The 19498-nt window shown below is 43.9% G+C and overlaps 1 protein-coding gene and 2 pseudogenes across 1 annotated transcript; all 3 read left to right on the top strand.

The window, feature by feature from the left end:
• Positions 1–714: 714 nt before the first annotated feature.
• Positions 715–3967, top strand: LOC123155745 (putative disease resistance RPP13-like protein 1; annotated as a pseudogene).
• A 551-nt stretch (positions 3968–4518) lies between these two features.
• Positions 4519–5987, top strand: LOC123155748 (putative disease resistance protein RGA4). Its single transcript, XM_044573890.1, has one exon. It carries the CDS (start codon positions 4529–4531, stop codon positions 5951–5953), a length of 1425 nt encoding a protein of 474 aa, XP_044429825.1. The 5' UTR covers positions 4519–4528; the 3' UTR covers positions 5954–5987.
• Positions 5988–6528: 541 nt separating this feature from the next.
• LOC123155746 (putative disease resistance RPP13-like protein 1) lies at positions 6529–10263 on the top strand (annotated as a pseudogene).
• Positions 10264–19498: the final 9235 nt, after the last annotated feature.

Raw genomic sequence — 19498 nt, forward strand, 5'->3', positions numbered from 1 at the left:
ACCGCGACCATGGCTGGTTCTTCCTTGAAGTTCCCCAGAAGCTGTGAAGGCTGACTCCTTGTTGATCACTCCTGCCTCTCATCCAACATTGCTCGGTTCATTTCTCTCCTTCTCCTGCTGATGATGCCACTGCACTTTTGACAGCAAACACTCATCGACGCCTTTCTTCTACCAGATTCACGATTTGATTTCTTTTCCATGTATGAAGGTCATTTGGCGACTATGGTACCCTTTTTTTCATATTAATACAGTACAGATGCAGTAACAGGCTTCTGAATTTAAATTTGCGTGTATTACAGCTGGCTTACAGGGATAATACTTCTTCATTTGTCTGTTTTGCCTTGCTGCGGGGTATTAATTTTCTTGCTTTCACACAGTATACGCGTCATCGAGGATGTCTGTATTCCGCTCGCTTAGTCTATTCTATTCGTTAATGCTAGAGACACCTGGGAGAAAAGTATATGATCTAAAGTATGAAACAAGAAGTAGGTAGCATCAACAATTTAAGATATGTGACCATAGCATTACAACCTGGTGCACCGGCAAGCGGACAAAGCTGTGAGCTCACCCGGGACCATGGTTGCTTCTTCGTGGAAGCTTCCCAGCATTTTGTATGCAACAAGGAGCAGGTAGCATCATGAATTTTGTGAGCAATAAGGAACAGGTAGCATAATGAATTTAGCATAACAACAAGGAGCAGGTAGCATCATGAATTTATGATATGCAACAGCAAGCGAACAAAGCTGTGAGCTCACCCATGATCATGGCTTGCTTCTTCCTGGAAGCTTCCCAGAAGCTGTGAGGGTTGACTCCTGTAGCTTGTTAGGCTCCCCTCCTGTGAGGGCTGTTAGCTTCATTTCTCTCCTGCATTGCTTTTGACAGTGAGCGCTCGTCCACGCCAAGCAGCACCAATCAAGGTGAGCAGCCCCCTCTTGAACCTTTTGCTTTCTTCTACATCCTGATTTCTCCTTCTGCGTTCCACGTACCATTTTTTGTTTTTGTTTCTGTTTGTTGTTAGAACTAGAATCCACTGAGCTGTTTTAGCTTATAAGAAACCTTCTTTTTTGAAGGAAATTCAGCAAAGCTGAGGAAGACAGAACTAGAGCGGAGAGGAAGCGGAACAGAACACGCTGTTATGAAGATGTGAAGTAGGTGGTGAATATGATTTGGTTTTTTCATGTACTGCTTCCAGAGTCGCGTAAATTCATTAAATTAGGGGCATCTCTTTCATGTTTAAACTCCATTATATTGCACATGTTCCATTTGTTCCTGCACAGGCTCTTTCTCTCACATACATATGTGAATAAATCTCACTTGAATAGCCCAGCGTATATGATTTTTAGTCAAAGTAAAGTATCTTTTACTCTTTGTTAATAATTGTAAAAGACTAGTTTATTTCAGTTCATGTGTTCCTCTAACTTGCTAACGTATCTGTTGAAACTAATTCCATGTGAATTTTTGGTGAAAACATATCATAGTCGGGTTGTTGTTTATAAATAGTCTGCTTGTTAAATACTCTGACTGCAAAATTTATGAACGCGATGCTAATACGTCCATTATTTGCTTGAAGGATGAAAAATAGATGTCCAGACTCCAGCCACCATGAGCTTATCTACTGCCATCGTGACCATCCGTATCGCCAATGAGTGTGCCACTTTCTGGCAGTGGACCAAATCTGCCATTTCATCCCTGCACTCGCAATGGAGTGGTGCACAGAAGCAAGATCTCAAGGGTCGTGTACTGGAGTTGGAGAGTGGCCTGCAATGTCTCAGGGAAACTCTCCCTGCAATGTATGACCTCATTAATAAAGCAGAGTGGAGGAGCCACGACGACCTTGTGGCAAGCGTCCTTCCGAATCTCAAGGATGCAGTGTCTGATGCCGAGGATCTTCTTGATGAGTTCGGATGGTATGAGAAGAAGGTGCAAGTGGAGGGCAATGCAAGCCAGTCACCTTTTATTGAATTCTCAGATACCGTCATCCAAGGCAGCTTCAACAAACTAGATGGCATCCAGTTGAGGTTGAATCGTCTTTCGGGTGAGCTTGAGGGGCTTCGTGGAATTGTACAACGCTTTGACAGATTAGTCAGGCCAGAGAACATCTCCTCTTTATCGGAAAAGAGAAAAAATATATTCTTGGGTCATGACAAGGAGCTGAAGCAAGTCTTGGGATTTCTCAATGTACTTGAACGCAAGAGAGCAACTAGTCCAATCAATGCATCAACAAGCAACCATGTCAATAATGAATCAAGTCTTCCTGTTTTCGTGATAGGTGGAATTGGTGGTGTCGGAAAGACTACATTGGCCCAGCATATCATCAACCATCAACAAGTTCATTCACAGTTTGAGAAGAGAATTAGGATTTGTGTCTCAGATGACTTTGATGTTAAGAGGTTAACTAAACAGGTCATACAATCCTTTACTGGAAAAGAGGCAACTACTGAGAGTAGTTTGGAATCTCTTCAAAATGCTCTGAAGAAGCACGTGAACAATAAAAGGTTATTGATTGTCCTTGATGATGTGTGGGATGATGCCTTGAAGGATAATGGGCGGTGTTGGGAGAAGTTTTGTGCACCTTTTTGCGGTGTCCAAGAGGGAAGTGCGATGTTGGTCACAACTAGATGTGAAAATGTTACCAAGGGGGTGTGCACAAATGAGTCTGTTACATTAGATGGTCTAAATGATGATGCCTTTAGGGAATTCTTCAAATTATGCATGTTTGGATCTGAGGATTGTAGAAATTATCCTGACTTGGAGTGCATTGGTGAAAGTATACTTCCTAAATTGAAGGGCTCTCCTTTGGCTACCATTACTCTGGGACGCATGTTGAAAGCAATTCCTGAAGTGTCACATTGGAAGTCTATACTTGAGAGTGAACTGTGGGAGTTGGAACAAAAGGAGACTGACATTTTACCTGCCCTTCGGTTGAGCTACATATATGTACCATTCTATTTGAAGCAATGCTTCGCATTCTGTGCTTTGTACCTCCAATTCAAAATATTGGCTGTCAGTATTTTGAAGACCTTGTAGCACGGTCTTTCCTTCAAAAGATTAGTGATCGATACGTGATCCATGACTTATTGCATGACATGGCACAAAAAGTGTCGGAGTATGACTGCTTCATCTTACGAAATAAGAGTGTCTTTAATAAAATTCCCCAGAAGGTTCGTCATTTCTACGTACTCCCTAGCAGTGATTTTGACAGATCCAACTTGCTGAGCTTATGCAAGTACACAAAGCTGCGTACCCTAATTTGCAAGAAGAGTTTAGGAAGAAATGCAGTTATTGTAATGGGTCGCTGGTGTACTGAACTTCTCCGTTTGCGTGTGATGTCTTGTGCCTCTGCAGATAAGTTACCAGATAATATTGGCAACTGGAAGCATCTTCGGTACCTTGAAATCTCCAGAGCTTGTTCTTTGAAGAAAATTCCTTCAACTTTCTGTTTGCTATATTATATGCAGATTTTATATGCCAAGAAATGCAACCTGGAAATTCCCGGTGACTTTGGGAAGTTGATCAGTTTGGAGAAACTCGAATCAATAGGATTAACTCTTGACTCGGCCAATAAAGAGGAGCAAGGAGTTATGTCAGTAAAGAATCTGAACCGAATTCACGGGTATTTGGTGATAAATAATGTTGGCATCCTAAGTAAGGATCAGGCAGCTGAAGCTGAACTGAAAAATAAGAAATATCTTGATAGGTTGACATTGAATATGCATTCGCCCTGGGACCCGCTAATTCCAACCATCATATAAGCTTCTCATCAGCCTAAGAACAGAGAAGTGCTTGAAGTTCTACAACCTCCTACCATTCTCAAGTCTCTGCTCCTCCAGAATTATGGCGATTCCTCACTCCCAAGCTGGTTTCAGCCACAAAACTTGCCAAGTTTAGAATCACTCACTTTGGAAAGTTGTGATGGAATCAACAACATAAACTTAAATGAAATACCCGCATTCCAGTCCCTCACAGACGTAAGAATTGAAGGGTGCAAAAATATATCAAGCCTCGAAGATTTTCTGCATCGAGGTTATGTACCAGGTATCAAGAAAATTGTAATTGGAGATTGCAACATGTTAGCATCAATACCAACTGAAAAATTTGGGGATTTGCATTTACTTGAAGCACTGTACGTATCCCGATGTAAAAACATCCACCTCCAGAGATTGGTTTCTCGGTCCCTTAAGCAGCTCGGCCTACGGGATTCTGGTCTCTTTTGCAATATCGACTGCTGCTCTCTCACTAAATTTACTTTAGCATGCAAGTCTGTCACATCCATCCAACTGCAAACGTGGAGTCTTCCAGCACTACGAGAGCTGCATATTTGGTGTGAATCTCTAGCATCTATTAGAGACTCCTCTAATAGGTCCGTTCCCGCGGGCACTAGCAGAATTGGAGCATTCTCGTCCCTTAAAGTCATAAAATTTAGTGACTGTCGTAAATTGCCAACCCTTGATGACCTGGTAACACAAGAGCATCTACCTGCTATTGAGAAAATTGAAATCAGCTGTTGTTGTTCCAGACTCCAGCCACCATGAGCTTATCTACTGCCATCGTGACCATCCGTATCGCCAATGAGTGTGCCACTTTCTGGCAGTGGACCAAATCTGCCATTTCATCCCTGCACTCGCAATGGAGTATTGCACAGAAGCAAGATCTCAAGGGTCGTGTACTGGAGTTGGAGAGTGGCCTGCAATGTCTCAGGGAAACTCTCCCTGCAATGTATGACCTCATTAATAAAGCAGAGTGGAGGAGCCACGACGACCTTGTGGCAAGCGTCCTTCCGAATCTCAAGGATGCAGTGTCTGATGCCGAGGATCTTCTTGATGAGTTCGGATGGTATGAGAAGAAGGTGCAAGTGGAGGGCAATGCAAGCCAGTCACCTTTCATTGAATTCTCAGATACCGTCATCCAAGGCAGCTTCAACAAACTAGATGGCATCCAGTTGAGGTTGAATCGTCTTTCGGGTGAGCTTGAGGGGCTTCGTGGAATTGTACAACGCTTTGACAGATTAGTCAGGCTAGAGAACATCTCCTCTTTATCGGAAAAGAGAAAAAATATATTCTTGGGTCATGACAAGGAGCTGAAGCAAGTCTTGGGATTTCTCAATGTACTTGAACGCAAGAGAGCAACTAGTCCAATCAATGCATCAACAAGCAACCATGTCAATAATGAATCAAGTCTTCCTGTTTTCGTGATAGGTGGAATTGGTGGTGTCGGAAAGACTACATTGGCCCAGCATATCATCAACCATCAACAAGTTCATTCACAGTTTGAGAAGAGAATTTGGATTTGTGTCTCAGATGACTTTGATGTTAAGAGGTTAACTAAAGAGGTCATACAATCCTTTACTGGAAAAGAGGCAACTACTGAGAGTAGTTTGGAATCTCTTCAAAATGCTCTGAAGAAGCACGTGAACAATAAAAGGTTATTGATTGTCCTTGATGATGTGTGGGATGATGCCTTGAAGGATAATGGGCGGTGTTGGGAGAAGTTTTGTGCACCTTTTTGCGGTGTCCAAGAGGGAAGTGCGATGTTGGTCACAACTAGATGTGAAAATGTTACCAAGGGGGTGTGCACAAATGAGTCTGTTACATTAGATGGTCTAAATGATGATGCCTTTAGGGAATTCTTCAAATTATGCATGTTTGGATCTGAGGATTGTAGAAATTATCCTGACTTGGAGTGCATTGGTGAAAGTATACTTCCTAAATTGAAGGGCTCTCCTTTGGCTACCATTACTCTGGGACGCATGTTGAAAGCAATTCCTGAAGTGTCACATTGGAAGTCTATACTTGAGAGTGAACTGTGGGAGTTGGAACAAAAGGAGACTGACATTTTACCTGCCTTTCGGTTGAGCTACATATATTTACCATTCTATTTGAAGCAATGCTTCGCATTCTGTGCTTTGTACCTCCAATTCAAAATATTGACTGTCAGTATTTTGAAGACCTTGTAGCACGGTCTTTCTTTCAAAAGATTAGTGATCGATACGTGATCCATGACTTATTGCATGACATGGCACAAAAAGTGTCGGAGTATGACTGCTTCATCTTACGAAATAAGAGTGTCTTTAATAAAATTCCCCAGAAGGTTCGTCATTTCTACGTACTCCCTAGCAGTGATTTTGACAGATCCAACTTGCTGAGCTTATGCAAGTACACAAAGCTGCGTACCCTAATTTGCAAGAAGAGTTTAGGAAGAAATGCAGTTATTGTAATGGGTCGCTGGTGTACTGAACTTCTCCGTTTGCGTGTGATGTCTTGTGCCTCTGCAGATAAGTTACCAGATAATATTGGCAACTGGAAGCATCTTCGTTACCTTGAAATCTCCAGAGCTTGTTCTTTGAAGAAAATTCCTTCAACTTTCTGTTTGCTATATTATATGCAGATTTTATATGCCAAGAAATGCAACCTGGAAATTCCCGGTGACTTTGGGAAGTTGATCAGTTTGGAGAAACTCGAATCAATAGGATTAACTCTTGACTCGGCCAATAAAGAGGAGCAAGGAGTTATGTCAATAAAGAATCTGAACCGAATTCACGGGTATTTGGTGATAAATAATGTTGGCATCCTAAGTAAGGATCAGGCAGCTGAAGCTGAACTGAAAAATAAGAAATATCTTGATAGGTTGACATTGAATATGCATTCGCCCTGGGACCCGCTAATTCCAACCATCATATAAGCTTCTCATCAGCCTAAGAACAGAGAAGTGCTTGAAGTTCTACAACCTCCTACCAGTCTCAAGTCTCTGCTCCTCCAGAATTATGGCGATTCCTCACTCCCAAGCTGGTTTCAGCCACAAAACTTGCCAAGTTTAGAATCACTCACTTTGGAAAGTTGTGATGGAATCAACAACATAAACTTAAATGAAATACCCGCATTCCAGTCCCTCACAGACGTAAGAATTGAAGGGTGCAAAAATATATCAAGCCTCGAAGATTTTCTGCATCGAGGTTATGTACCAGGCATCAAGAAAATTGTAATTGGAGATTGCAACATGTTAGCATCAATACCAACTGAAAAATTTGGGGATTTGCATTTACTTGAAGCACTGTACGTATCCCGATGTAAAAACATCCACCTCCAGAGATTGGTTTCTCGGTCCCTTAAGCAGCTCGGCCTACGGGATTCTGGTCTCTTTTGCAATATCGACTGCTGCTCTCTCACTAAATTTACTTTAGCATGCAAGTCTGTCACATCCATCCAACTGCAAACGTGGAGTCTTCCAGCACTACAAGAGCTGCATATTTGGTGTGAATCTCTTGCATCTATTAGAGACTCCTCTAATAGGTCCGTTCCCGCGGGCACTAGCAGAATTGGAGCATTCTCGTCCCTTAAAGTCATAAAATTTAGTGACTGTCGTAAATTGCCAACCCTTGATGACCTGGTAACACAAGAGCATCTACCTGCTATTGAGAAAATTGAAATCAGCTGTTGTTGTTCCAGACTCCAGCCACCATGAGCTTATCTACTGCCATCGTGACCATCCGTATCGCCAATGAGTGTGCCACTTTCTGGCAGTGGACCAAATCTGCCATTTCATCCCTGCACTCGCAATGGAGTGGTGCACAGAAGCAAGATCTCAAGGGTCGTGTACTGGAGTTGGAGAGTGGCCTGCAATGTCTCAGGGAAACTCTCCCTGCAATGTATGACCTCATTAATAAAGCAGAGTGGAGGAGCCACGACGACCTTGTGGCAAGCGTCCTTCCGAATCTCAAGGATGCAGTGTCTGATGCCGAGGATCTTCTTGATGAGTTCGGATGGTATGAGAAGAAGGTGCAAGTGGAGGGCAATGCAAGCCAGTCACCTTTCATTGAATTCTCAGATACCGTCATCCAAGGCAGCTTCAACAAACTAGATGGCATCCAGTTGAGGTTGAATCGTCTTTCGGGTGAGCTTGAGGGGCTTCGTGGAATTGTACAACGCTTTGACAGATTAGTCAGGCCAGAGAACATCTCCTCTTTATCGGAAAAGAGAAAAAATATATTCTTGGGTCATGACAAGGAGCTGAAGCAAGTCTTGGGATTTCTCAATGTACTTGAACGCAAGAGAGCAACTAGTCCAATCAATGCATCAACAAGCAACCATGTCAATAATGAATCAAGTCTTCCTGTTTTCGTGATAGGTGGAATTGGTGGTGTCGGAAAGACTACATTGGCCCAGCATATCATCAACCATCAACAAGTTCATTCACAGTTTGAGAAGAGAATTTGGATTTGTGTCTCAGATGACTTTGATGTTAAGAGGTTAACTAAAGAGGTCATACAATCCTTTACTGGAAAAGAGGCAACTACTGAGAGTAGTTTGGAATCTCTTCAAAATGCTCTGAAGAAGCACGTGAACAATAAAAGGTTATTGATTGTCCTTGATGATGTGTGGGATGATGCCTTGAAGGATAATGGGCGGTGTTGGGAGAAGTTTTGTGCACCTTTTTGCGGTGTCCAAGAGGGAAGTGCGATGTTGGTCACAACTAGATGTGAAAATGTTACCAAGGGGGTGTGCACAAATGAGTCTGTTACATTAGATGGTCTAAATGATGATGCCTTTAGGGAATTCTTCAAATTATGCATGTTTGGATCTGAGGATTGTAGAAATTATCCTGACTTGGAGTGCATTGGTGAAAGTATACTTCCTAAATTGAAGGGCTCTCCTTTGGCTACCATTACTCTGGGACGCATGTTGAAAGCAATTCCTGAAGTGTCACATTGGAAGTCTATACTTGAGAGTGAACTGTGGGAGTTGGAACAAAAGGAGACTGACATTTTACCTGCCCTTCGGTTGAGCTACATATATTTACCATTCTATTTGAAGCAATGCTTCGCATTCTGTGCTTTGTACCTCCAATTCAAAATATTGGCTGTCAGTATTTTGAAGACCTTGTAGCACGGTCTTTCTTTCAAAAGATTAGTGATCGATACGTGATCCATGACTTATTGCATGACATGGCACAAAAAGTGTCGGAGTATGACTGCTTCATCTTACAAAATAAGAGTGTCTTTAATAAAATTCCCCAGAAGGTTCGTCATTTCTACGTACTCCCTAGCAGTGATTTTGACAGATCCAACTTGCTGAGCTTATGCAAGTACACAAAGCTGCGTACCCTAATTTGCAAGAAGAGTTTAGGAAGAAATGCAGTTATTGTAATGGGTCGCTGGTGTACTGAACTTCTCCGTTTGCGTGTGATGTCTTGTGCCTCTGCAGATAAGTTACCAGATAATATTGGCAACTGGAAGCATCTTCGGTACCTTGAAATCTCCAGAGCTTGTTCTTTGAAGAAAATTCCTTCAACTTTCTGTTTGCTATATTATATGCAGATTTTATATGCCAAGAAATGCAACCTGGAAATTCCCGGTGACTTTGGGAAGTTGATCAGTTTGGAGAAACTCGAATCAATAGGATTAACTCTTGACTCGGCCAATAAAGAGGAGCAAGGAGTTATGTCAGTAAAGAATCTGAACCGAATTCACGGGTATTTGGTGATAAATAATGTTGGCATCCTAAGTAAGGATCAGGCAGCTGAAGCTGAACTGAAAAATAAGAAATATCTTGATAGGTTGACATTGAATATGCATTCGCCCTGGGACCCGCTAATTCCAACCATCATATAAGCTTCTCATCAGCCTAAGAACAGAGAAGTGCTTGAAGTTCTACAACCTCCTACCAGTCTCAAGTCTCTGCTCCTCCAGAATTATGGCGATTCCTCACTCCCAAGCTGGTTTCAGCCACAAAACTTGCCAAGTTTAGAATCACTCACTTTGGAAAGTTGTGATGGAATCAACAACATAAACTTAAATGAAATACCCGCATTCCAGTCCCTCACAGACGTAAGAATTGAAGGGTGCAAAAATATATCATGCCTCGAAGATTTTCTGCATCGAGGTTATGTACCAGGCATCAAGAAAATTGTAATTGGAGATTGCAACATGTTAGCATCAATACCAACTGAAAAATTTGGGGATTTGCATTTACTTGAAGCACTGTACGTATCCCGATGTAAAAACATCCACCTCCAGAGATTGGTTTCTCGGTCCCTTAAGCAGCTCGGCCTACGGGATTCTGGTCTCTTTTGCAATATCGACTGCTGCTCTCTCACTAAATTTACTTTAGCATGCAAGTCTGTCACATCCATCCAACTGCAAACGTGGAGTCTTCCAGCACTACGAGAGCTGCATATTTGGTGTGAATCTCTTGCATCTATTAGAGACTCCTCTAATAGGTCCGTTCCCGCGGGCACTAGCAGAATTGGAGCATTCTCGTCCCTTAAAGTCATAAAATTTAGTGACTGTCGTAAATTTCCAACCCTTGATGACCTGGTAACACAAGAGCATCTACCTGCTATTGAGAAAATTGAAATCAGCTGTTGTTGTTCGGAGTTAAAGTCCCTGCCAGCTGAATGGTTTCCCTATCTAAAACATCTGGTGGTTGATGAGTGCACAAGTCTCAAGTGGCGAACAGGTTTTGTGTTGCCATCATGCCTCCAAAGCCTACGCTTAAACGAATGTGGGGATATCTCTCCATGTATTCCCAGCTGCATAGAGAACCTCACATCCCTCGTCTCACTTGAAATTGAAGGATGCAACGGAATAAAATCCATTCCAGGCAACGTTTGGCACAATTATCTTGTATCACTCGAGAAATTGGTGATTAAGAAATGTCAAGACCTAGTTTCAATTGGTGGAGCAGAGGTGGTTGCAAATATAAAGGAGGTGGAGGTCAGGGGGTGTCCAAAGTTAGAGGAAGCGGACCAGATCAATAGGTGGCCCCGCCAAAGGTATTTGTGCTAGCATTTGTTTTCTGTCCAGCTTTTACTTCTCTGTTGTTCGAAATACCCTATATACTGGAAATAACTCATGCATTGTGCAGTAAAAATTCAACTTGTATCATTATTACTGAAGTACGCCGAACTTGTTGAACACACCTACCTGTATTGTATCATATATGTCTTTTTTCTGCTTGTTAGTTCCCATGCTTAATTAGCCCGTATAGAATCCTGATGTTTTGAGTAATTCCATACATGTGACCATGTTTTGAAAGAAGTTGCTAACCTGTAGATGTACTAGCTAGTGCTGCCGTTCTGTGCGGGTTTAGTAGAAACTCTCCCTTTTTATTTCTCAAATTTGCTTTGCTTTATTTGGGGAGCCAAATTTGCTTTCTGACCATGTTTTCTTCTTCAAGTACAAGGAGGACTATGTGACAGGCGATCGAGCTGGAACCAATGGCTGGACTACATGGAAGTTGGAAGACCCGAGGACAACGGGACTATTCCATCTGTAATCCATATTATGGTTCTGTTCCATTAATCTGTAATCCATATTTGTGCTGATAACTATCAGTTCCCAGTTTGCACAATCGTAGCAAAGTTGTTGTAACTTCTGAAACAATAGTGTCTTATGTGGGTGTCCTCAGTACTATTAGGGAGAAGGCCACCCATGACACCGATGCTCAACCTATTCAGGAGATGAAGGATAAACCAAGAAAAACCTGGAAGAGGAAGGTGTATCCTACATCGGTGGTATGCAACTATGGGCGTATACATCGGTGGTATACATCGGTGGTATGCAACTATCGGTGGTATGCATGCACGTGTACATCCGACGACGTCAACCACAAAATGCATCATGGGCGTATGCAACTATGCATGTGGGATGCTGATTCTTGTTGTAATTTATTTTTATTTCTTGGCTCAACCATAAAGATACAAGCTATGCATTTATATCTTATCAAACGAGTTAGTACGTCTACGTCGCACCCACCCACGCACAACATAAATAACTCACACCTCCCTCAAGACGCAACCCCTGCCAAATGACCTCTAACAGAACCATTTTGTCTCACACGAAAACACTCTAAGTCACACGAAACTACTTTGCGCGGGCATAGCATGAAGATGGAGGCGCAACCGGTAAGTATAGAATGGTGTGAGATCTCGAGCGGGAGGTCCGCCGGAAGGCGTACACGTGGTCAACGAAGCTGGAGCTTCCTAGGAGTGCACGGGCCTTTTCGTGGACGTTCCGGTGGCGCCATCAGCGGTACAGGTTGTTGATGGCTAGTTAGGTACTCTAGCTAGCTAGGACCCGCCAACGTAATTCGACTAGGAAACAGACTGGACTCGATCCGCTCCTACATTGGACTCCTGATATTGATTTTGTAGCAGCATCTATACCTATGCGTTTACTTCAAATTTAACAATTTTTCTTGTGAGGATATAAACATTATGTTGATTATGACAATAACCATGGCCCGCTGACTCAGAGAGACTGAAAATGTTTTTGTTTGTTTGTTTGTTTGTTTGTTTGTTTTGTTCAAGTCAATTGTCATCGCCTAATCAAATGATCAGCCTAGCAACGCTGTGCGGTTGTGATCAAAAGATTCTTCCTCACCTAAACTAATACCGGCTGATTAGCTGAATTTCTTTTGCATAACAGAACATTAACCCAAATTAATTGATCCATGGCTTTATGTCTTTGAACACCAGCTGAAAAAGAAAACTACTTATTTGAAACAAAGTACATGAGTTGTACAATGACAAATCCAAAAGCATTTTGAATTTTTGGTATGCATTAGCATCCTGCTGCCCAACTTTACTCCATTACTCAACACATGTCATGACTAGGAAAATGTTTTCATGGCTAGCAACCGCGCAGTCAAGTCAACCTCAAACAGCAAGCAGGGATGTTGGGCTTGCCTGCGCATCTCCTTTGTCTCCAAGTCAAGAACAATGAGCGGACCATGATGTAACTCATTAAACCATATCTTCATCAACACGACCTGCCACATCTCTCCTGAGCATTCAAACTCAATTACCACAGGGCCAGGAGGGATGTAAGGATCTAACGCCCGTAGCTTCTCCTCTGCATCGATCACGGCTTCTAGCACCCAACTACCGCCACACTGTTGTAGCCAAACGGAGATCAAGAACCCATCAGTGCACTGGTAGAAAAAGAGGCTTCCGTCCAGCCCCATTAGTCGCGAAACTGTAGGAACCGCGACTAATGAAGTCTTTAGTCGCGGTTCGGCAGACGAACCGCGACCAAAGGCCTGGGCCCAGGGCGCTCGGTGGCCAGCTGGTGCACGTGAGGGGCTTTAGTCGCGGTTGGCCAGGCCAACCGCGACTAAAGGTGCGCAAAGGCCTTTAGTCGCGGTTGGCCAGGCCAACCGCGACTAAAGCTCCTCCCCTATATATACCAGTTCAGCACGCTCACTTAGCCATTTGGTGCCACTTCTCTTCACAAGCTTCACAAGGGGGTGTAGGTTTGCTTTTGGTTCCTCTTATGCACACAAGGTGTTTGATGAAATGCCCTAAGAGGGTGAAACAAACATGATATGAAGTGTTGGAGCCACACTTGAGGTTCCTCATTTATTTTTTCCTCCTCGATCGCGGTTAGCAACTTGAACCTTTCATGCATGTGTGTCATTGATAAAATATGCATGTGTGCAGTTCATTGTTTAATTTATATTGTTTGTAGCTAGTTAGTTTAACAAATGCATGATGGTTAATTATATATTTTATATTATAATAATACAGATGAATCGACAATGGATGTACGGTAACCGACTCTCCGGCGAGTTCACTACGCGTTTGAAAGATTTCCTCGTAGTGGCTAATGCGAACAAGCAGGGGGGTTTTGTTATCTGTCCATGTGTTATCTGTAAGAATCAGAAGGGTTACTCTTCCTCAAGAGATGTTCACATGCATCTGCTTCGGCACAGTTTCATGCCAAGCTATAATTGTTGGACCAAGCATGGAGAAAGAGGGGTTATAATGGAAGAAGATGAAGAAGAGGATGATTTCATCGATGAAAGCTATCTTGCTCATTTCGGTGATACTTTCATGGAGGATGCTGAAGGTGAAGGGGAAGGTGAAGAAGAGGCACGTGATGATCCCGTTGATGATCTTGGTCGGACCATTGCTGATGCACGGAGACGCTGCGAAACTGAAAAGGAGAGGGAGAATTTGGATCGCATGTTAGAGGATCACAGAAAGGCGCTGTACCCCGGATGCGATGATGGTCTGAAAAAGCTGGGCTGCACACTGGATTTGATGAAATGGAAGGCAGAGGCAGGTGTAGCTGACTCGGCATTTGAAAACTTGCTGAAAATGTTGAAGAATATGTTTCCAAAGGATAACGAGTTGCCCGCCAGTACGTACGAAGCAAAGAAGGTTGTCTGCCCTCTAGGTTTAGAGGTTCTGAAGATACATGCATGCATCAACGACTGCATCCTCTACCGCGGTGAATACGAGAATTTGAATGAATGCCCGGTATGCACTGGATTGCGTTATAAGATCAGAGGCGATGACCCTGGTGACGATGTTGAGGGCCAGAAACCCAGGAAGAGGGTTCCCGCCAAGGTGATGTGGTATGCTCCTATAATACCACGGTTGAAACGTCTGTTCAGGAACAAAGAGCATGCCAAGTTGTTGCGATGGCATAAAGAGGACCGTAAGTCGGACGGGGAGTTGAGACACACCGCAGATGGAACGCAATGGAGAAAGATCGACAGATGGTTCAAAGATTTTGCAGCTGACGTAAGGAACATAAGATTTGCTCTAAGTACGGATGGCATGAATCCTTTTGGCGAGCAGAGCTCCAGCCATAGCACCTGGCCCGTGACTCTATGCATCTACAACCTTCCTCCTTGGTTGTGCATGAAGCGGAAGTTCATTATGATGCCAGTGCTCATCCAAGGTCCGAAGCAACCCGGCAACGACATCGATGTGTACCTAAGGCCATTATGCATGTATGTAGTACCGTAGAATATATGAAACTCCTTCAAAATTAAAATAAAGCACAAAAGAAATAAAACAATACAAATTAAACAGAAAACAGGTTTAAGGGGGGGGGGGGCTAAAACCCTAAACCTGCGGCGGCCTTTAGTCGCGGTTGGCCAGAAGAACCGCGACTAAAGGTCCTCCGCCCCGACGGCCACCTGGCGCCCACGTGGACGGGCCTTTAGTCGCGGTTCTTAAGCAACCGCGACTAAAGGGGGGGGGGGAGGCTTTAGTCGCGCCCGTTCGGTCGCGGTTGCGCAACCGCGACTAATGGCAGTTGCGAACCGCGACCAAAGGCCCTTTTTCCACCAGTGCAGTGACGAGCAATTGCAGCCTTCCGTCCGGCGATCTTCCCAGGTGTCGCTGTCTTTCTTGGTAGTTGATGGGCGGGAGCTTCACCACACCTAGCTTCCGGTTGTGTATATTGTAGGTTAGTATTTCTTCATCATCCCATACGAGCCAATGGATGACATTGCCATGCAGGACGACGGGGTCACGCTGTTCTTGGAGTGACCCTAATGGTAGGTCAATGTCACCATCACAAATTAGAGGTCCCCAGCTAGTGTCACCGACATCCGACGATGTTGCGGTCTGTACTTTGATATTGCATCCAGTGTCATCTTTGTAGGAGTCCACCTCAACGGCCAATAGCTTGAACGAGCAACCAATGCCATCTGCGGTAGTGAGCAAAACATATGTGCGTAAGTCTTGGTCTTTTGAGATGGCTGGTGGATCTGAGAAGAAGGTGCGGTCACCGGTCATGGAGTCGTACACGCATAGGTAGTCCGAATGGTGCTCCAATCTGATGTTCCGTCGTCGGAGTATTATGAGGCCGCCACGTGATGTCACGGGTTCATATTCGCCTAAGACATCAGCGGTGTGGTATGACATGAAGGGAGATAGATGGCCATGAGAGAAGGATACAACTGCCGGGGTTATTGGGTGAACCAGCGAGAGGGGTCGTGGAGCATCCACATCCTCGTCCGTATAGAGGTAGGCGAGAATACGGGGAGGCACGATGCCATCTCTTTGCGTCACACGGCGAATGAAAGACAGGCTAAGGATGTCACGGCGAAGGAACTTACAGGAGGCGGCGCAACTGATAAGGGTGGAGGTATCAGTGCGCGCAACGATCTCGAGCACGAGGTCCACAGGAAGCTTGCATCCTATCGATGATTCAGGCACGGGCGAGTTTCTTCGTCTGCGTTTCTGTGGCTCCATCGGTCGTGTCTGCGGACCAAGCTAGCTAGCACGTTATGTTGTCTCCGGCCGTCAGGGCTGGTTTATGGATCGGCTTAATTTGATGTGTGCCCGTTCTATTTATGGTGCAAGCAAAGGCCGAACTGGACTCGGCTCGTTTCTAGATCCATACACAGATTGGGAAGCGACCAGCGAACAACAAATAAATACGGTGCGTTGTAGCTGTTCGATACGATGGAGAAGCAGCCGGACGCGGCAGACTTGATATAACACCATGCACGTAGATGCAACGCATGTATGTACGCACCTAGTTTTCTGGCCATCTCATTCGCACGCTCAATCAATCAGACTACCAACGACTGAGCTATGGCCTCTCATCTCAAAAATTGCTTTTGGAGCTCGAGCTCCACGGATGCCGTTTTTTGAAAAAGATAAAATTCATATATTTTACGTTACAAAACCATCTCGAAAAAATACAAACATACAAGGAGGCATAATGAACATGTGTGTAAATTTTCACAATGAAATACGCTGAAATGAAGACTACGCTAAAAAATAAATTCCTAGCTTTCAAACTCATGACACTGTGCATCTCGAAAGTCCATGAACTTCTTCTCTTCTTGTACATATTGCAATTCAAGGCATCATCGTAAATTTTTACACACACACATATTTCATCCTTATCTACATGCATACTTTTTCAGACCTTTTTTGAACCCGAAAGGTTGATCTTATTTTTCAAAAATTTCAGCCTCCATGGAGCCCATTCACGAGAACGCCCTAGTCCATTCATCTTCTTTTCTTACATCTACCAGTATTTTGATTGATGTACAAGCACACGTTTTCTGTAGAACTACCTCTTTTTTCTTTTGGTTGATGTATACCGCAAAATTGGTTTCTCGTTTCAGAAAACACTAATGAATATGTTGGTTTATTATTAAGCATAATTATGACAGCGTCATGTCTGACGTGGTATAAGAGCCAACACCGTTAGATTGGACCATTGGTATCACTAAAATCTCGGTGTAAATATTTTTCTTCAATCCCCAGTTCTATTCCAAATTTACAAACAAGTCATCATTTTACAAAACAACCCCTAAAAATATTTTTACGAAGCAATCGGTCCCTGCAAAGATTTTTAAAAAGCCACCAGGTCCCTAATATTTTTACAAGCAAACGGTCCCGCGCCAAATAAATAAAAGGAAATTGGTTCCCTGCCCGCCCATCCTCCAGTCGTGGAGCACACCACAGGTGAGCTCGTTGTCGGAGCCGTCGAAGCTCCACCCCTCTCTCTGATGGTTAGCTTCCCGCCAACCCTCCTCCTCACGGTCACACAGCGTGGCTCCGGTCAATGCCTCGCGAGTTATCATGGCCACAACTTGCCTTTGTCGCGGACACAAAAGCGCACCGGCCGTTGGCGGTGCCTCGGGCACGTGGGGTGGTGAGTGGAAAAGATGTGGCTGCTATACTCCACCACCGCACCAGTTGCTCATGGACCTCTGAGCAACGTCATGGCTGCCCGGTCGGGGGAGCAGGCGGTTGTCATTGCCGGATCAAGGGTAGGAGGTGGCATGGCTGGTGGATCCGAAGGAGTGGAGCGGGATGTTTGCAAAGATGGTGAACCTGTTGCCCTCCTCCTTTGATCACCACACAAAGGTAGCTCGTGTGGTGCCATGGACAGTGTGAGAGATGTACAATAGCTGCGAGTCTCCTCCATCTAACTGTCAGCATCCTCTTCTGAAAATGGGATGGTGGCAGTGTCGCTCTAGACGGCAAGCAGTCGTGGGGAGAAAGGGAGTACTCTAACATGAGGTGGTGGTTGGTGGACAAAGGAAGTAAAGGGGGTGAAGAAGAAGATGATCGGTGGGCCATCGTCAAACTTAGCGGTTCAATCTTACATACTTAATATATGCTACCATGTGGGCTGAAGGGGTGGACGAGAGACGTCATAAAAAAAGGTAGTTCTGAGGAACCTTTGCACCAAAATAATTGACCAACTGGTCATTTGTGGTTCTCTGAATGAAAAGTTAAAAATGTGGTAGGTATCACAAAAAAAGGTAGTTCTGAAGAACCATTGCCCAAAAACTATTACTTTTATGGTTTTTACTCTGCCAGTGACTAACATATGGTCATGCATCTTTCTTTTCATACGTCAGAATTTTTTTTGATAAGAAAGTGCCCAAACTTATCTGCCGTATAAAACTTCAAAGCACAACGCAAATTTCTTTTCGAGATTTCACATTGATCAACAATATGGAACTTTCATTGTCATCTGCGGTTGAGTACTATGAAGTCGTCACTTTGAGTAAATTGTTGCTTTGGTTTTTATCCCATTTACCTTAATGTTTTGGAAAAAATAGTTTGTTGCTTAAGCACGCATATGACTGATGCATGCCAATGAATTTAGTAATTATAGAATGGGCTTCATCGTGGGAATGCTCATAGTGTGATAACGATTGCCTTAACACACTACAGGAATTGGCCTCATTGCCAAGTGCCAGCTACTCTTGCAAGTGCATAATTGTTTGTCGAGTTCCCTCTGATAGAATATAGGTCATTCATCTCTAATCCGACGGTCTGTGATCGTCTTTTCATTTTTGCAATGGAAGCTTAGATTGTATTGTAGCCGTCCCCGTATCATAATACCGCCACACAAACTCCCGCTTACCACACCTGCTTACCACACCTGCTTACCACACTTGTTTCATTAGGGCATCTCCAAAGCGGATACTCAAATCTTCATTTTATGTTTGGACCTCAGTGTCCGGATCACTTTTGCCATTCAATGGGACATGTATGTGTCTATTTAGCAGTCCAGACGTACGAACTACGGTACCCTAGAGACAAACGTGGGGGCTTTGCCGGAGTCCGGTCATCCACTTTGACCAACCACAAGCCTCCCCTCAGCCCTCATCTATTTTCTGTCTCTTCACATGCAAGGTCCACACCGGACACCAAGCCACAAATCTCACCACATGCATGGTCTCTCTCCTCCCAACCTAATTAATTTATGAATAGCTTCCGATAGCTCCCTTTGAGATCATGTCCGCAGATCACATCCGGATGTAGAAACGGACATATCCCGAAGACATCCGGCGGTTCAGCTTTGGAGATGCCCTTATGCCCACAGTGCATCCAAATAAATAAATCCCTCTGGAGGACCCTTATGCTACGCAAATCTGACAGAAATTCTTCAAGACTGAGATTTTTGACTTGTCCAATGATTGGCCGTGTTCAGACGTAACGCTATCATCGATGAAGGCGGTGATGAGAATAAGCAAAAACATGTATGATGCCGTATGTTGAAAGAGATAGCATGGATCCTTTTTTTTAGAAAAGGAGGATGACCCCTGGCCTCTGCATCTGGGCAATGCATACGGCCACTTTATTAATTATTCTCACAAGACCTTACATGAAATTAAGTCGCCAAGAGGCAGTTCTTCTCCAAGCTACCTTATTGCTCATGCTTCTAGACTTCTCCAAGCTACCTTGTTGACTCTCTACGAAACTTTTTTTCTCACATAGGCGGTGG

Source organism: Triticum aestivum, chromosome 7B (genome assembly GCF_018294505.1).
Source record: "Triticum aestivum cultivar Chinese Spring chromosome 7B, IWGSC CS RefSeq v2.1, whole genome shotgun sequence".
In the NCBI taxonomy this organism is placed as follows: Eukaryota; Viridiplantae; Streptophyta; class Magnoliopsida; order Poales; family Poaceae; genus Triticum; species Triticum aestivum.

Coding starts and splice junctions, on each gene's coding strand:
- LOC123155748 (XM_044573890.1), top strand. CDS start 4,529: ATGAGCTTATCTACTGCCATCGTGACCATCCGTATCGCCAATGAGTGT.